The 16,775-nt window shown below is 44.4% G+C and overlaps 1 protein-coding gene across 1 annotated transcript in view; it reads left to right on the plus strand.

Moving 5' to 3' along the window:
- The first annotated feature begins 458 nt into the window (after positions 1-458).
- SNU13 (small nuclear ribonucleoprotein 13) overlaps positions 459-16,775 on the plus strand; it is an 85,135-nt gene continuing 68,818 nt past the window's right edge. Inside the window, exon 1 of the mRNA XM_033929363.1 lies at positions 459-485. Coding sequence (XP_033785254.1) covers positions 474-485 — 12 coding nt within the window. The 5' untranslated portion in view covers positions 459-473. The remainder of the gene's footprint in view (positions 486-16,775) is intronic.

Genomic DNA, 16,775 nt, shown 5'->3' on the forward strand with positions numbered 1-16,775 from the left:
GAACTGATGGTCCAGTGAGATAATGATGGATGGGAAGGCACCAGTGCATGTGCGGTACAGGCGGTCCTCAAGACTTTTAAAGTGACACTATTGTTTTTGTTTTGTCTGTATCAGGTCCGTGGATGGTATCACCCACATGTGAGAATATGTTGCCTGCTTGTCCTAGGAAAACATGGCTATACTTTGTTATTATTATGGACCCCAAAGTGACATATGGACCCCAAAGTAACAGACTGGATCAGGAACTGGTTGAATGGAAGGTGCTAAAGAAAGGGATGTTACTAGTGGTGTACCTCAAGGTTTGGTTCTTGGGCTTGTTCTTTTTAACATTTTTAAAAGTGATATTTAAAGTGACATTTTTTAAAGTGATATTGCTGAACGACTGTGATAAAATTTGCCTCTTTGTAGATGATACCAAAATCTGCAATGGAGTAGACACCCATGATGGTGTGGAGAACATAAGAAAGGACCTAATGAAGCTTGAGGTATGGTCCAAAATTTGGCAGCTAAGATTTAATGCTAAAAATGCAAAACCTTGCATTTGGGCTGCAAAAACCCAAGGGAAAGCTATAATAAATGGAGGGATAAATGGTCAGAAATAATTTAACAATATTGGGCCCAATGTTCAAAACAATTTAAATAGCCAGGAAAGGCTTGATTGGTTCCATATAAAAGTTCAGACTGAGAAATTCCCAATATTTGGCACTTAATTGGTTAAGATAATCACATAAATAGGACCACATAAAATGCAATCCTACCTTTATGCAGTTCTTCACAGCGAGGTAAATGCTATATTCAACATCACACTTAACTGGCTATGTTTTAGATTGCTCCCTATATCTGGAAATTCAATACTGGAGCCTGGAGTTGGACTGACACTGATGAATTCCCAGGTTTAACACTGGCAGCGGTCAGCAAAATGCTGATTGCCACCGGCTGAATATCAGGCTAACTGATTTCAATTACTATGACTTGTTACCTTGGCCTCCTGCATTTAATATGTTCAGTATTGTAATTATATTCAACCTCATTTGGGGAAAGGATGAGATGGGATGAAAGGAAGGGGCAGGATAAAGGAGATGAGATTCACCTTTCAGTGACTGCTTGAATTTGTTAAGAAAATAGGGAAAGGAAAATCATCTGTAAAATGTAAAATATCGATCTTTGTTTGAAAACAATAAAAATATTTTTAAAAGCCTGTGATAGTGGCTTTTAGTAATGTAATCTGAGACCACAATGTCATTTCATACAGTCCACCAAACAATTTGCAACCTAAGTTAGATATGAACTGATGACAGGTCCTTGGACTATACTGCTCCCTTTACACAGTCATGTCCATTTTAAGTAAACTTTACTAACCTGTTTGTGGCACTCGTCTAGCACACAATGAACAAACTGCTCTGACTTCAGCTCTACAATCAGATGTACCAGAACTGAATGGAAAGAATAGTAACAGATGAAAAGATTAGGATCTTACCTAAATAATCTTCTTTCTAGTAGACAAGACACTCTATTCCTGAACATGTGGGTAGACAATCACTTCTCGCGAGAACTCTTGTAGGGAACTTCATTAGCATTCTTTTGTCTGCCTCTCATCCTTCTGGGCTCTCCTCCAATTCCTCAGTTCATACCAAAGCAGATAGTGAGCCCTGAAGAAGAAATAGAAGAGGGAGAATACTCTCTGAGAAACATATCTGTTCTGCTCATATCATTAAATATATAACAGATAAACAAAACTTAACCATTTGCAATACATAACAAGGTGAAAACCAAACAAGTCACCAACTGGAGAGCTACCTGTACTAAAAGTGTGGGAGATTTCATAGATACCCCCTAGTTTCTTCAACGTGGCTATTGAGTCCTCTATACATGTCAAAGCTGGACAAAAGAAAGAAATAAGACATCTGGATTCTCTGGCACGATTGAGTCAGTAAGCAGGCAAATGAACATCTGACAAGGCAGGTTTCAGGAATAGAGTGTCTGTCTACTAGAAAGAAGATTATCAAAGTAAGAACCTAATCTTTCCTTCTAGTGCGACAGACACTCTATTCCTGAAACTGTGGGAAGTATCAAAACAGTCCCCTAAGTTTAGGGTGGAACAGATAAGCCTGCTCTCAAAACTGAAAATCCAGTCTTGTTTGGCTGCCATGTCCACCCTGTAAAACTTTGTGAACGTATGGAAAGAAGACCAAGTAGTAGCTCTACAGATTTTATCTGGGGACATACTGAAGTTTCCATCTAAGAGGAAGCTACACTTCTAGTAAAGTGCGCCTTTATGGATATAGGCAAACGTTTTTCACTTCCAATATAGAATGAAAAAATAGCCATATGGATCCATCGTGAAAGGGTCACTATAGAGGTTGGTTGACCTTTACGGGCAAGCCCCAGCTAATACGAACAGATGATCTGACAATCAAAATTCATTCACAACTTCTAGATACTGCAATAAAAGTCTGAAAATACCCAACAATTTTAACACCTGATCACTCTTTCTTGACCCCAAAGGAGTGAAGGCAGGTAAATGGATTTTTTGATTGACATGAAAGCCAGAAAATACGAATGGTAAGAAAGATGAGACCGTGCATAAGACCACACCTGAATCTGAAATTCTGAGAATTGTATATCTGGAGGACAAAGCCTGAAGTTTCGACACTCGTCCGGCAGAGGTAATTGTTACCAAAAATACCATCTTGATGGTGAGGTCCATCAGAGAAGCTTGCTCCAGAGATTTGTAGGGTGTTCTCGCCAGTACCCAGAGGACAGGATTAAGATTCCACTTTGGAAAAGGCTGCGCACCAGAGGATGAAGGCATAATGTGCCCTTCAAAAAACTGTCCACAACTGGTGGCTATGGTGCTCTTAATAATCCTAGTTCCAAAACAGAAGAGCCCTGTAATCTGAACTTTCAGGGAACCACCTGATAGGACTTTTTCCAGACCTTCCTGCCAGAAGGCGAGTATCACAGAGATCGGTGCCAAGCTTGGGAAGCACTTCCCAGGCTTTCACATATGCTACTATAGTTGCCTTCTTCTTACATCTTAGAAGAGTGGATGCCATTTGTCTGAATAACCTTTACGTGCTAGCACCCGTGTGCTCAAGAACCATGCCGTAAGACTAAAGCATTCTGGATCCTGCAGGGCAGTTGGACCCTGTGTGAGCAGCTGGGGATGATGGGGAAGTTTAAGGCTTTGATCCCTTTGCAGACGGACCAGGTCTGCATGCCACAGTTGCCTCGGGCAGTCTGGTGCTATTAGAATCATGGCCCCTTGTGCACATGATCCTACGCAGAAGTCAGCCTATCATGGGCCATGGAGGGAAGGCATAAAGAAGACCTGCCATTGGCCGTTGCACCAGGGAATCCAGACCTTCGCTTCCTGACTCATGTCTTCAACTGAGGAACCGAACCACCTTCTTGTTGGCTGCCGATGTAATCAGATCGAATGTCAGGCACTGCAACCGATTCACAATGTAGGTGAAGGCTTCCTTAGACAGTGACCACTCCCCAGGATCCAGGGTCTTCCGGTTGAGGAAATTCACTTACACATTGTCCAGTCCTGCCGTATGTACTGCTGAGAGCACCAGAAGATAGGCCTCCAGCCATTGAAACAACATTTAGGCTTACAAGCATACAGCAGAACTTTTGGTGCCCCCTTGGTGATTGACCTAGGCTACTGCCATTGCGTTGTCCATGAAAACTTGTACTGCTTTGCTCAGCAATGCGCTCCCAAACTCCTGAAGCACAAGGCGGATGGCTCAAACTTCCAAGAGGTTGATCGACCGCTTCTTCTGGGAAGGGGACCAGTGTCCCTGAGCTAGACAACCCTTGCAATGTGCCCTCCAGCTGGCATCCATCGTCAGAGTCACCCATGAAGAGATGTGAAGAGGAACTCCTCTGGTAAGTGACTGGGGTTCCAACCACCAGGCAAGACTGGTGAAGCATATCCCTCTGTGGTCACCATCGGAAGAGAAGCATATCCTGGAGTGGACACAAGTATGCCCTTGCCCAGGGGATTATGTCTATGGTTGCAACCACTGATCCCAGTACCTGCAAATAATGCCAGAACATCAGAGCAGACTTGCTCCGAAACTCCCGTATCTGATGCAGAAGCTTCTCTCTGGGGTCTTCTGGGAGGAACATTTTGTTTTCCCTTGTGTCGAACCAGACTCCCAGATTCTCCAAGATCTGTGTCAGCTCCACGTGGCTTTTCCGAAAATTGACCACCAAGCCCAGTGTGCTGCAATAACCACATTACCTTGGTGACTGGAAGTGCTGCCCCAGCACATGGAATCTCAAAAACTTCCTGTGCTCTTGGAAAAAATGAGAATGTGAAGATAGACATCCATCAAATCCAGTGAGGCAAGAAATTCTCCCAGATCCACTGACCTCACCATCTCCATTTGGAAATGTAGTATCTTGAGGGTCACATTCACTACAATCAGCCTCCAGTCTTCTGAGCCTCTCCTGGGCACTATGAAGTATATTGAGTATCTGCTGGAGTCTAGGTTTTCCTCTGGTATGGGCTCTATGGCTTCCAGATCCAGCAACATTTGCAGCATTGCTCTGACTTTGCCTGCTCTTTCCTGGCCTCCCAGCAGGAGAGTCTAGAAAAGGGACTGGGAGAGGACAAATTAACTAAATCTTGTACTCCTCCCATATAATATATAGCACCCAGCAATCTGTGGTGATCTCCATCCATGCTCCCCAATAGGTCGATAACCTCCCTCTGATGCGTGGAGGTTCGGCTGATAGCATGGCATCCTAACTGCTTCTTGGGAGTTGTGGTGGAGCGTGATCCTGAAGCTTGGGAGCACCTGCCCCCCCCCCCAATCTTTGTCTGGAGTTTTGAAAGAATCTCTGATCTGAAGGCCCTCTCGAGAACTGGAAATATTGTCTGTAGGCCTGAAAATCACCAAGATCTAACCCTCTAGGAGTTCGAGGTCTGCTTCTGGTAAAGACTTCAGCTTGCAATCCTGCACGTTGACCACGTGATCATCAAGTCCTTTCCCAAAGAGTTAATGTCCCTAAAATGGCAATTTACTTAGGCCCAAATTCACTAAACTCACCGATCTGGGCGATCCGTGGCCGAGTCTTGCCTAGCAATCAATTCACTAAAGAGTCTCCATGCAAATTATTGGATTGGATGCACGCCCCAGGCATCGCTGCAGAGCGATTGTGATGCACGCGGACCATTCTGGTTGGCCCCAGATGCAATCCGCACATGCGTTTGGTCTTTGAGGTCAGGGAAGGGGTGGCTGCAGTACTCGCTGACTGAAAGGAATTTTTAAAAAATCTAATTTTTAGGGAATGAGCAGAAGTTTCTTTTTTTAAATGCTTCCAGATTTTTATGTAAAAGAACACACTTTTAACCCGTGGGTTAAAATCACGGGCTCGCACTGCACTGAGCTTTGGCGGCAGAGCAGGATTTCAGGGCGGCAGAGGACTATGGAACATCTTCCCCGGAGACACTCACAGAAATAAAATTTTAACCCCCCCACACCCCTAGGAAAACAGCTAAGATTTCAACATGTAACCGTAGAAAAGCAACTTGCATTTCAGATGTCTTCCCTATAATAAAAGACGGGCTGCAAAAGTGAACTGAACAGATGAACCTGAACTTGCAGTGCGAGGTGTAAGCAAGCGGCAGAGCTCTGGTATGCAGTCCTTTATATGCAGAGAGCATGACAGCAGCAAGGATAGTTGCAACTGGTCCTCAGCAATCGCTTCTTTTTGGATCAGCCAGCCCAATCAGTATCCCTTCTTCCATTTAGTGAATCGCTGCCTTCCTACTTATGCAGGCAATTTCCCCTCATTTGCATGAGCAGATTGGATTGGATTGGAGATTGATCGGCCACAAGGTTAGTTAATCAGGTTGGGGAAAAATCTGATCAGGGAACGATAGCAAACTGGTTGGGACACGATCGGTGCATAGAGGAGGAATCCCCTGTTCTCTGTCTAATTCATAGAACCCTGTGGACGGAAATGGAATAAGCAGACATTTTGATACATAATCCATTCCAGACATTAAAAACTGAAGATCCCTCCTGACAATAGTCTCCGGATTGCGGTGCTACTTGAAGTGGAAAGCCTAGGCATCAAAAAATACTGCCGCAGCTGCTTTCAAAGCAGAGACCGCAACTTCAAAGAGCTTCTTGTGAACAAAATCCAGCCTTTGATCCTGGGCATCTTTAGTACCACACCGTCTTCACTGAGAGGGGAGGTACGCTTTATAACCTGCACCACCAGTGAATCCACAAAAAGCTGGTTAAATTCCACATTAACTGAATAAACTTTGCCATGAGCATTTCAGCATTTTGGTAAAGTCTTGTTGAGAGGGAAAACAGAAGTCTGTGCCTTTGTGCTGATCATAAGCAAGCACAGTCTAGCAGAGGACTTTGGAGTCTCTAATTCCTGGAGGGATCCATGATCACCTCCAAAAATGCTGAAGGCATAAACAGTCTGCGCACAGTCGGGTCCTCCCCAAGATCAGGATCCTTCACCAGATCTGGATTTAGTCCCCCTAGAGATGAAGCAGCATTTCCTAATACAGAGAACCCATACTGTGAGAATAAAGGCATTGAAATAGAGCCCACTTCATCCCAGTCTGCCCCCAGACTGAAATTCTGAAATTCCCTGTCTTGTGCATGGCACTGCTGCAGAGGAATTGCGCTCTTGGGGAGGGAGGGGAACCCCAGCACCAGCAGGGCCACGATATCCAAGGAATCCATGCGGCTCTTGTTAATCATCTAAGCTTGATGAATTCAGTGGAAACCCCTGACCAGGAAGTCCAGAAGTCTCCTGCAGAAACTCACGAGCTCCTATATGGGGTTTTGTGGCCGCATCACAGCTGCGCTTCACCGAGGACACACTTGCTTGGCTCCCCTGTTTAAATCTGGACCTTTTGCCGGGCCCTCGGACCAACTGAGCACTAACATCCACTGAGGGACCAGAGGAGGCCAGAGTCTTCTGCCCCGCCTTCATGTGCCTCAAGGAATATGGAACACAGATGATCCTCAGACAGCCATCCATTACAAACCTGCATGAATCCAAGGTATCCTAGCCTGAGGAGTCCATCATACTTGCTTTTAAGCAAAATCAAGGGGTTATGAGGCAGATAGTGGCTTTTATTTTTAAATTGGGAAATCCAAGATGGCCACTGCAGCAGCAATTCTAGCGCCAAAAACAGCCTGAAGGACTACACTGGGAAATAAAAATTAACAATTTTAGAGGCGGGGCACCTAACTCTAACCCTAGAACCACAAAAAATCACCCCTTGATTTTGTTTGACAATGCTGTCAGCCTGTTACTGCCATGCTATGTGCTGGGAGCTGCAAACAGCTTTACATTATGTAGGTTTAAATAGAAATACATGAGGGTTTTTTTTCCGCTCTTTCTTTCTTTTCTTGCGTGACAGAATAGGTCTTTTTATGGAGTTCCTTTCTGTTTCATGCATTTGATTTTAATTGTTAGCTGCTGAGAACTGTTGTAAGCGTCAGCAGGATATCAAATTTTAATAAACATAAGCAAAAACCTCTGCATCAAAAAGCCTGGAATTAGAGAATGACATGGGTAAAAATTTGTCCCCGTCTCCGCCCTGTCCCCGCAACCTCGGTCCCCATCCATGTCCCGTCCCCGCGAGCTTAGTCCCGTCCCCACAAACCATCTGATCCCATCCACACAAGCCTCAAATAGTTTTATACTGAACTGGATAAAGCTGGATAAAAAATGAAAACGTAGACTGCCTCTTTCTCACAGAAACCTGGCTAACATCAGACACTGACCCCAGAATAAGTGAAGTCTGCCCTCAGGGATACAAAATAACAGTGATTTGCAGAGAGAAAAAAAGAGGAGGAGGATTAGCAATCCTAATCAAAGACTCCATATCCCTAAATTTACTGGAAAAAACATCCACCCCATACATGGACCTTCTAGCCTGCCAACTCTCAAACACCACACTAAAAAACTCACTAAATGCTACATAACACTGGGAAACTGGACCACAGTAAGACCTGAATTTGAAAACTTCATATACCAAAACTCATTAACAACAGACTACAACCTTATCTAGGAGATCTAAACCTACATCTTGAAGACCAATCATCCAAACTAGTAGATAACTTTCTTTCATTTCTCAATGCCTTATCTTTCCAGATTTTAAATCCACAAACTACGCATGAGAAAGGTCACCAATTTGACATCGCAGCCTTCATGACCCACCAACCATCTATACCAAAAATTCAAACATCTAATGGAACTTGGTCCCCATCCCTCTGGTCAGACCACTACACATACACCTTCAACATCAATTGGACCAAAAACAAAGCCATACCAAAATCCAAAAGAGTAATTTACACCTAACGCAAACACATCAAGTCACTAAATTCTGGACAAAAATAGATGAAACAATTCAGGAATGCAACCCCAAGGACTTCATTTCACAATGGAGCAAATTGAGCACTAACACTCTTGATGAACTAGCCCCATTGCAAACCAAAACTAGAACCAGCAGACGATCAGACCAATGGTTTGACAACGAATTACTCCAACTCAAAAGACAATGCAGACGACTAGAAAGAAAATGGAGAAAAACCAACCTAGAGTATACGAAAACTACCTGAAAAAAAATTAACAAACAATACAAACTACAATTAAAGGATAAGAGAAAAGTACACTACACCAACCTAATAGGCACAGAAACCCAAAACACCAAAAAACTATTCAAAATATTAAAAGATCTGACAGACACCAAACCCTACCTGGCCAACACCCCCCACCCCTCAGCCACCCTCTTAGCAGATCACTTCAAGAATAAAATTACAAATGCCAGAGCCACCCTCAATGATACTCCAATCCACCTAATTGAATTCACAATGCAACCCACAGAAAAAGAATCAAGTGCAGCAGACAGAACATGGTCCCAATTCCCCAATATACAATGGTCCGATCTCAATAAATTCGACAGGAAATACAGCCACGCATCCTGTGAACTCAACCAATGCCCACCATATCTCCTAACAACCTCCAGCACAAAATTCCATGCTTTACTCCTACAATAGATACAAACCACGCTCACAGACAGTCTTTTACCAACTGACCTCAGCGAAATCATCATCACTCCGATCTTAAAAGACCCAAAGGGACCAACAGATCAACCATCTAACTACAGACCCATTGCCTTAATACCACTATATGTCAAACTAACAGAAGGACTAGTAGCCAAACTCCTCACTAACTATCTAGAAGACCACAACATTCTCTACCCTACACAATCTGGCTTCAGAACCAACTTCAGCACAGAGACATTACTAGGCTCCCTTATGGACACAACCAGACAACACCTCAGCACAGGAAAAAAAATCATGCTCATACAACTGGACCTGACTGCAGTATTCAACCTAGTAGACCATAGCATCCTACTGCAAATTCTGGACACAATAGGTATCTCAGATAAAGTATACTCATGGTTTGAAGGTTTCCTAAAATCACAAACATACAGAGTAAAATCAGATATAAAAAAATCAGACCCTTGGTCTAACTCCTGCGGCGTACCCCACTATCCCCTACCCTCTTCAATCTCTATATAGCCTCACTCGGTGCATACCTTGACAAACTTGGCCTAACATCTTATAGCTATGCAGATGACATTACCATTCTCATACCTTTTGATCAACCTATGCCCTCTATGAAAGACACACTACACAGAACACTAGACTCAGTAGGGACCTGGATGAAAAATCACAAACTGAAACTGAACCCAGACAAAACAAAATTCATTCTCCTCGAAAAAAACAAAGTTCCGACCATAACTAATCTATATAATAAAAGGCTAACTCGCGCATGCGCACTCCTATTTATGTGCTTCCATGATCTGTAGTTCCGTGGCCGCATGAGTGCGCATGCGTGAGTCCCCAGCCTTCTTCCCAGCACCTACCTTGGCCGCAAGCAGCGGCGGCTCATCTCCTGTGGGGACCTCATCTCCTGTGCTGTGTCCGTCCGTGGCCGTGGCTTGAGGCTTATGCGCCAGTTAGGTGAATCGGACGACAGGAGCGGCGCAAGCGGCAGATGGCGGGAGGAAGGCTCATGGTCCTGCCGCCATTGCCGCTCCTGTTCACAGGGCCTGCAAGTCGCCGACTCCCCCCCTTCCCGCAACAACCACTACCGCTCCTGTTCAAAGCGGCCTGCTGAGGTTCGCGGCCAGCTGTAACGAACCTCGCAGGCCGCTCTCCACATGGTAGCACGTTCCCTCTGACGCGATCGCGTCAGAGGGAACATGCTACCGAGTTGGAGAGCGGCCTGCGAGGTTCGTTACAGCCGGCCGCGAACCTCAGCAGGCCGCTTTGAACAGGAGCGGTTGCGGGAAGGGGGGGGAGTTTTAACAGGATTAGAATTTTAACAGGAGGAGTCGCCGAAAAAACCTTCAGCAGCAGCAGGCCAGCACGCGGGAAGGGAAGGGGGAGAGGCCGAACGGAGCAGGGCAGCTCACGGTAAGAGAAGGGAATGGGGGGGGTGGGGGAAAATGCTTCTACTACTCAGCAGGGACCTGGAGGGGAAGGGAAATACCGCTGCTGCTTATGCAAAGGAAAGTGGTGGTGGGGGAGAGAAGGGAATGGGGGGTGGGTGGGGGAAAATGCTGCTACTACTTCTCAGGGATCTGGAGGGGAAGGGAAATATCATAGCTGCTTCTGCAAAAGAAAGTGGGGGGGGGAGAGAAGGGAATGGGGGGTGGGGGAAAATGCTGCTACTGCTTCAGCAAGGACCTGGAGGGGAAGAGAAATACCGCTGCTGCTTCTGCAAAGGAAAGTGGTGGGGGGGAAGAGAAGGGAATGGGGGTGGGTGGGGGGAAATGCTGCTACTACTTCACAGGGATCTGGAGGGGAAGGAAAATATCACTGCTGCTTCTGCAAAGGAAAGTGGGGTGGGGGGGGAGACACAGAAAGAAATACAGACAGACAAAGGAGGCTAGGGAGAGAGACAGACAGAAATAAAGACAGACAGGGGACCAAAGAGAGACAGAAAGAAAGACAGACAGACAAAGGGTGCCAGGGAGAGAGAGAGAAAAAAATTGCAGGAGGGAGAGAGACAGAAAGAAAGGAAGAAAGAGACAGGAGCAGGGAGAGAGACATAAATAAAGAAAGACAGACAGCCATATATTCTAGCACCTGTTAATGTAACGGGCTTAAACACTAGTATAGAAATAAACTCATTCAACTACCCCATTCAAACCACCCTAAAACTACTAAGAATGACGATAGACAGATGCTGCACTATGCAACCACAAATAAACAAAACAATACAGAAATCATTCGCAGTTATGAGAAACCTAAGACAAGTCCTAAAATTCTTCAAAAGAACACAATTCCAGCTCATAGTACAATCCCTAATCCTAGGTCTACTAGACTATTGCAACATCCTCTACCTCCCCTGCCCTGCAACAATGACATAACAACTACAAACAATTCAAAACACAGCCCTGAGACTCATCTACTCATTGAGGAAACACGACCACATTATAGAGGCATACCTCAACTCACACTGGCTGCCAATTCCAGAAAGAATACTATTTAAATTCTACTGTATACTATTCAAAACTATAAACGGAGACAGCCCAACCTACCTAAACAACTGCCTCATCCAAAATACCTCAACCAGGCATAGAAAACCTCACACCCCATTCACCCCCCAATCAAAGAAGTTAAACGGAAAAAACTATATGACGGACTCCTTGCCACTCAAGTAGCAAAACTAGATAATCAAATCTCCAATCTACTGATAACAACCCCAGACTACAAAACGTTCAGAAAAGAAATATAGACTGTTCTGTTCAAGAAATCCCCGAAAAAAATCTTAGCACTACGAATACCTTCCTTCCTCCCATCTTCCTGGCTCACCGAATCAACCTGGTCTACTCTTTACTCTCTTTGGAAATGACCAGAGATCTTCTTTTGTAATCCACCTTCTATCTCTCTTTTGTAATCCGCCTTGAACCGCAAGGTAATGGCAGAAAATAAATCTCTAATGTAATGTAATATAACTTATTTTATTAAAGTATAAAAAGTAATAATATTCTGTACAATTGTCATTTTATAAATCAAAGTTCTGGTTGCCGAACTAGAGGAAGAGATCTTCAGCTGGCAGGGCTTTCTTTGTAAATGTTTACCAACACAACTAATATACTACTTTATCCTAAAGCCCCAAAAAAATAAAAGAAATAGAATTTTTTTTTCTACCTTTGTTGTCTGGTTTCTGCTTTCCTCATCTTCTCGTCATTCTATTCCTTTCGTCCACTGTCTGCCTTCTATCTACCTCTTCCATATGGCATCTGCTCTGCTACTGTGCCTCTCCCTTCCATCTCTTCCTCTACCCCTACTCCCAATTGGTCTGGCATCCATCTTCTTTCCTCCGCTCCCCCCATAGTCTGGCATCTCTGTCTTCTTCCCTTCCATTTTCCTTCCCTCCCCCAGGTGGTTTTTAGCATCTCTCTCCTCCTTTCCTCCCCTCTGATCTGGTATCTGTCTCCCCAATCCAGCATGTGCCCTTTTTTTCTTTATCCCCTCCTTCCATCCAGTTTCCTTCAGCATCTGTTCCACTCTCTCCCCTCCCCACTTTTCCTTCAGCATCTGTTCCATTCTCTCTCCTCCCCACTTTCCTTCAGCATCTTCTCCCCTCTCTCTCCTATCCACTTTCCTTCAGCGTCTTATCCCTACTCTTTCCTCCCCATTTCCTTTTAACGTCTGTTCCTCTCACCCCACCCCCTCTTTCTCCACTTCCCTTCAGCACCGCGCGGTCCAGCAGCCCTCTCCCTTCCTCCCGATCACCACGGTCCGGGAATCTCCCTCACTCCCTCTCTCTCCCTTATCTTATTGGTGATTTTCATTTCTCCAAACGGCACTAATCTTTAAACAAGTTGCATGTAGCTACCTGAAACTTCTCCTCTAATGCAACTTCCTGTTTCTGGTTGCGTCAAAGGAGAAATTTCAGGCAGCCACACGCAACTTGTGTAAAGACTAGTGCCACTCGGAGACATGAAAATCGCCAGTGAAGGTAAGGGGAAGGGAGGGAGAGAGATGCCCAGACCACGGCAATCGGGAGGAACGAGGGAGGGAGGCTGCTGGATCGCGTGAGCGCGAGGGGTGGTAAATATTTTGCATGCGTTCCCTCCCTTAACTACAGAGACAAGACCATTCACCGCTCCACGGGGCAGTAAATGGCCTTGTCCCAGTACCCGCAACTACCAAGTTTTTTTCCTCCCCGTATCGGCGGGTAACAGTCATCATGTCATTCTCTACCTGGAATCCATACTGCTTGTGTCTTCTGACTGCCTCTCAGGCCCAACAAACTGGCCTCAATCCCCACCAGATCACCTGCTTGCAAATGAGGGGAGGAAAGTAGTCCGCCCCAATCCTGGAAAAAATGTCAAGAAGCCACTCCGCCTGCACTCAAGCCCACTGCAAACAAACCTGGGTCGAGCCTTGCTCCCAAGGAAATGGTCCCTGAGCCACCAAACTGAAAGTGCAGGCTGTACAAGTAGGTGCACTGCAAAGCAGTCTATCCCTTGGAAGCAGACCCTCAAATTCAGAGTCTGCATTCTCACGCAGACAAAACTGTCCCAAGAGTGAGATTTACTGTAGTACCAAAAGCTTCGCAAAAAGGTCCAAAAAAAAAACTGAATATAATTGAAAAAAACCCCACAAGCAGAATAGACTGGCTCTTACCATCTCGCTTGTAGAGGAATTGAAGGACAGCCTAGAAGGATGGGAGGCAGAACACAAGAATGTTAATGAAGCTCCCTACAAGAATTCTTGTGAGAAGGGATTGATTACCCACATGTTCAGGATTGGAATGTCTGTCGCACTAGAACTTCAGTTACACTGCACAATTTAGTATCATTCTAATGGAAGCATCATTGTAAAAGTTAAACCTTTGAGTTGCCTGTGTGGGTAGCATAGTTTAAGTAATGAAACTGAAGGTATTCTTTTTACAAGGGTAACAAGCCTCAGATGGTAGAGTCGTGCAATCACTTCAGATTCTCGTGTGAAGGTGAATTTTTCACCTGCTCTCTTTTTTAACATCACTGGCTTGGACCCACCTTACCACTCACTGGATTTTTGTGTTTATTTTATCATCTTTATTGAATCTTATTTAAATAAAGTTATTAAAAAAAAAAAAAATCTCTTTACTCCTTTCCTTAAGACAGGGGTGCCCACACTTTTTTGACTCGCGAGCTACTTTTAAAATGACCAAGTCAAAATGATCTACCAACAATAAAATTTTAAAAAAACACAACGCACACTGTACGCATAGAATTGTTAATTATCATTCCTATTCCGGGGTTTTTTTTCAAAGAGGTTAAAGCAGATGACTCTATGTGCTGTCACCTCAGTAACAACCATACAAAAATAGACAAATACCCACCCCCCCTCCCTTTTTACTAAACCACAATAGCAGTTTTTAGCGCAGGGAGCTGCGCTGAATGCCCAGCGCTGCTCTCGACGCTCATAGGCTCCCTGCGCTAAAAACCACTATTGCGGTTTAGTAAAAGGGGACCATATTGTAAAATATAGACAGCAGATATAAATTCAGACACATTTTGATCACTAAATTTAAAATAAAATCACTCTCGGATCCAAGATGGCCGCCGCTATCTGTTGCTGAAAAGACGCTGGAGGGTGTCCTTTTTTACTTACTGAAATAATGCCGAAGAGAAGGGGTAGAAGCGTCGGTGGAGCCTCCCAGCGCTCGAGCCCCACAGTTCTTACCGTCGATGACATCTTCCGACGTCTTCAAAGCGAGCTGAGTCGTTTGGGGAATTGCCCGATGGGAGCGCCGGCTGAGAGGAGTGCTTCGGCGGACACCCCCGGGCTGGATGTCACGCTAAGCCCCGACGTCAGGACGCCTCCCCTACAGCCGTTGCCGCTGGGAGCTAGCTCTCCAAGGGAGGAGAGCATGTCTGAAGAGGCAGAGTTTTCCTCTCGAGAGGCCAGCGAAGCGGAGGGCTTGCTACAGGGAACAGCACAAGGGGATTTTCTCCTTGTAAGAGAACCAGCGACCGGGACAACTATGTCTGAGGGTCAACAAGGCTCAAGGGAGGTAAAGCACTCGGATGAACCAATTAACATTGCACAGGTACTTTCCTTTGCCCCTATCCGACCCCCTGAGGTTACATTGGAATCCTTATGGGATTTGGTTTCTAGTCTGGGTAATTCTCTCAGTCCTCAGATAAAGAATTTGGATAAAGAATTACAAGTTCAGAAAGAAGAAATTAAAATTGTGAAACAGGACATTGTAGTTATAAAAACTGAGATTCAAGAAGAAAAGAAGGACTTAAAAATGTTAAAGAGCAACCAAGATTTGATTGTGAAAGATAACCTTAATATGAGAAGAAAATTGGAAGTACTTGAAAACAATAGTCGGTTTAATAATTTGCGTTTGATTAATTTTCCGAAGGTTGCGTCAATTCCTCCAGGAGAAATGATAAAACGTTATTTTCTGGAAAATTTAAAAATTCCAGAGAGTTCATTTTCACCATTGTCAAGAGTGTACTATTTGCCCAATAGAAAAAATCAGGACTCTCAAAAAAAAGATGGTGATGGCAGACCACAGGAAAATCCTTTGGATGTTACTGCTTTATTGGAACAATCTGATAGAGAGGTGGCTAGTCCAGCCACTCTCTTACTGACTGTAGCTTTGGCTCCAGACAGAGATTGGATTCTTAAACTTTTCTTCAAAAATAGATCCAGGGATTTCCTTGGCTTCCATATTCAAGTTTATCCTGATGTTTCGAGAGAAACTCAGAAAAGAAGGAGGGAATTTTTATTGTTAAAACATGGTGTGACCCAGATGGGGGGATTATTTTTTCTTAGATATCCTTGTAAGTGTGTAATTAGATATAATTCCCTTAAATATATTTTCTTTGAACCGTCTCATCTGACTGCTTTCCTCTCTATGAAGCGCCTCGAAAAAGGAGAAACATCTGTGTCTTAATTAATTAAGCTCTCTTTCAGCATCAGATGACGTGTTTTGGTTAAATTTCTTATTGTACTATATTTACTCCTAATTCCTTAATCTTGGATCCATTGTTGAGGACTAGTGTACGATTAAGTCGGATTCATTGCCTTTTATGTAATCTTGATGTAATTTTGATTCATTTTCAAGTTTGATAATAATCAATGATATGTTTTCTTGATTGTACTTTTCTGTACAAGATTGTAATGCTTGTTAAAATTTTTAAAAATTCATAAATAAATAAATAAAAAAAATAAAAAAATAAAATCATTTTTCCTACCTTGTCTGGTGATTTCATGAGTCTCTGGTTGCACTTTCTTCTTCTGACTGTGCATCCAATCTTTCTTTCAGCCTGTATGCTTCCTCTCCTACACACCTCATTCCCTCTCCCAACTTTTTCTTCCTCTCTCCCTGACCTTTCTTTCTTTCTCTCTTCATGCCCCCTTTCTTTTTTTCTGTTTCTCATCTTTCCTTCTGTTTCCCTGCCTGCCCCCTTTCTTTCTTTCTCCCTGCTCTTCCCCAAGCCACTGCCACTGCCGCTGCCATCAGGGAACAGGACCCAAACGCCACCAATGGATAACAGGCCCCAAAGCCGACACCGCCCCATGCTCGCCCTGCTTCGGGCCGATCAGTCTTCCTCTCCCCGACATCAATTCTGCTGTTGGAGAGGAAGTTCCGCCCAGCCAGGCAGCGATTGGCTGGCCCGAACTTCCTCTCCGACGGCAGAATTGACGTCGGGGAGAGGAAGACTGATCGGCCCGATAGATCGCCAATGC

Source organism: Geotrypetes seraphini, chromosome 2, assembly GCF_902459505.1.
Source record: "Geotrypetes seraphini chromosome 2, aGeoSer1.1, whole genome shotgun sequence".
Lineage (NCBI taxonomy): Eukaryota > Metazoa > Chordata > Amphibia > Gymnophiona > Dermophiidae > Geotrypetes > Geotrypetes seraphini.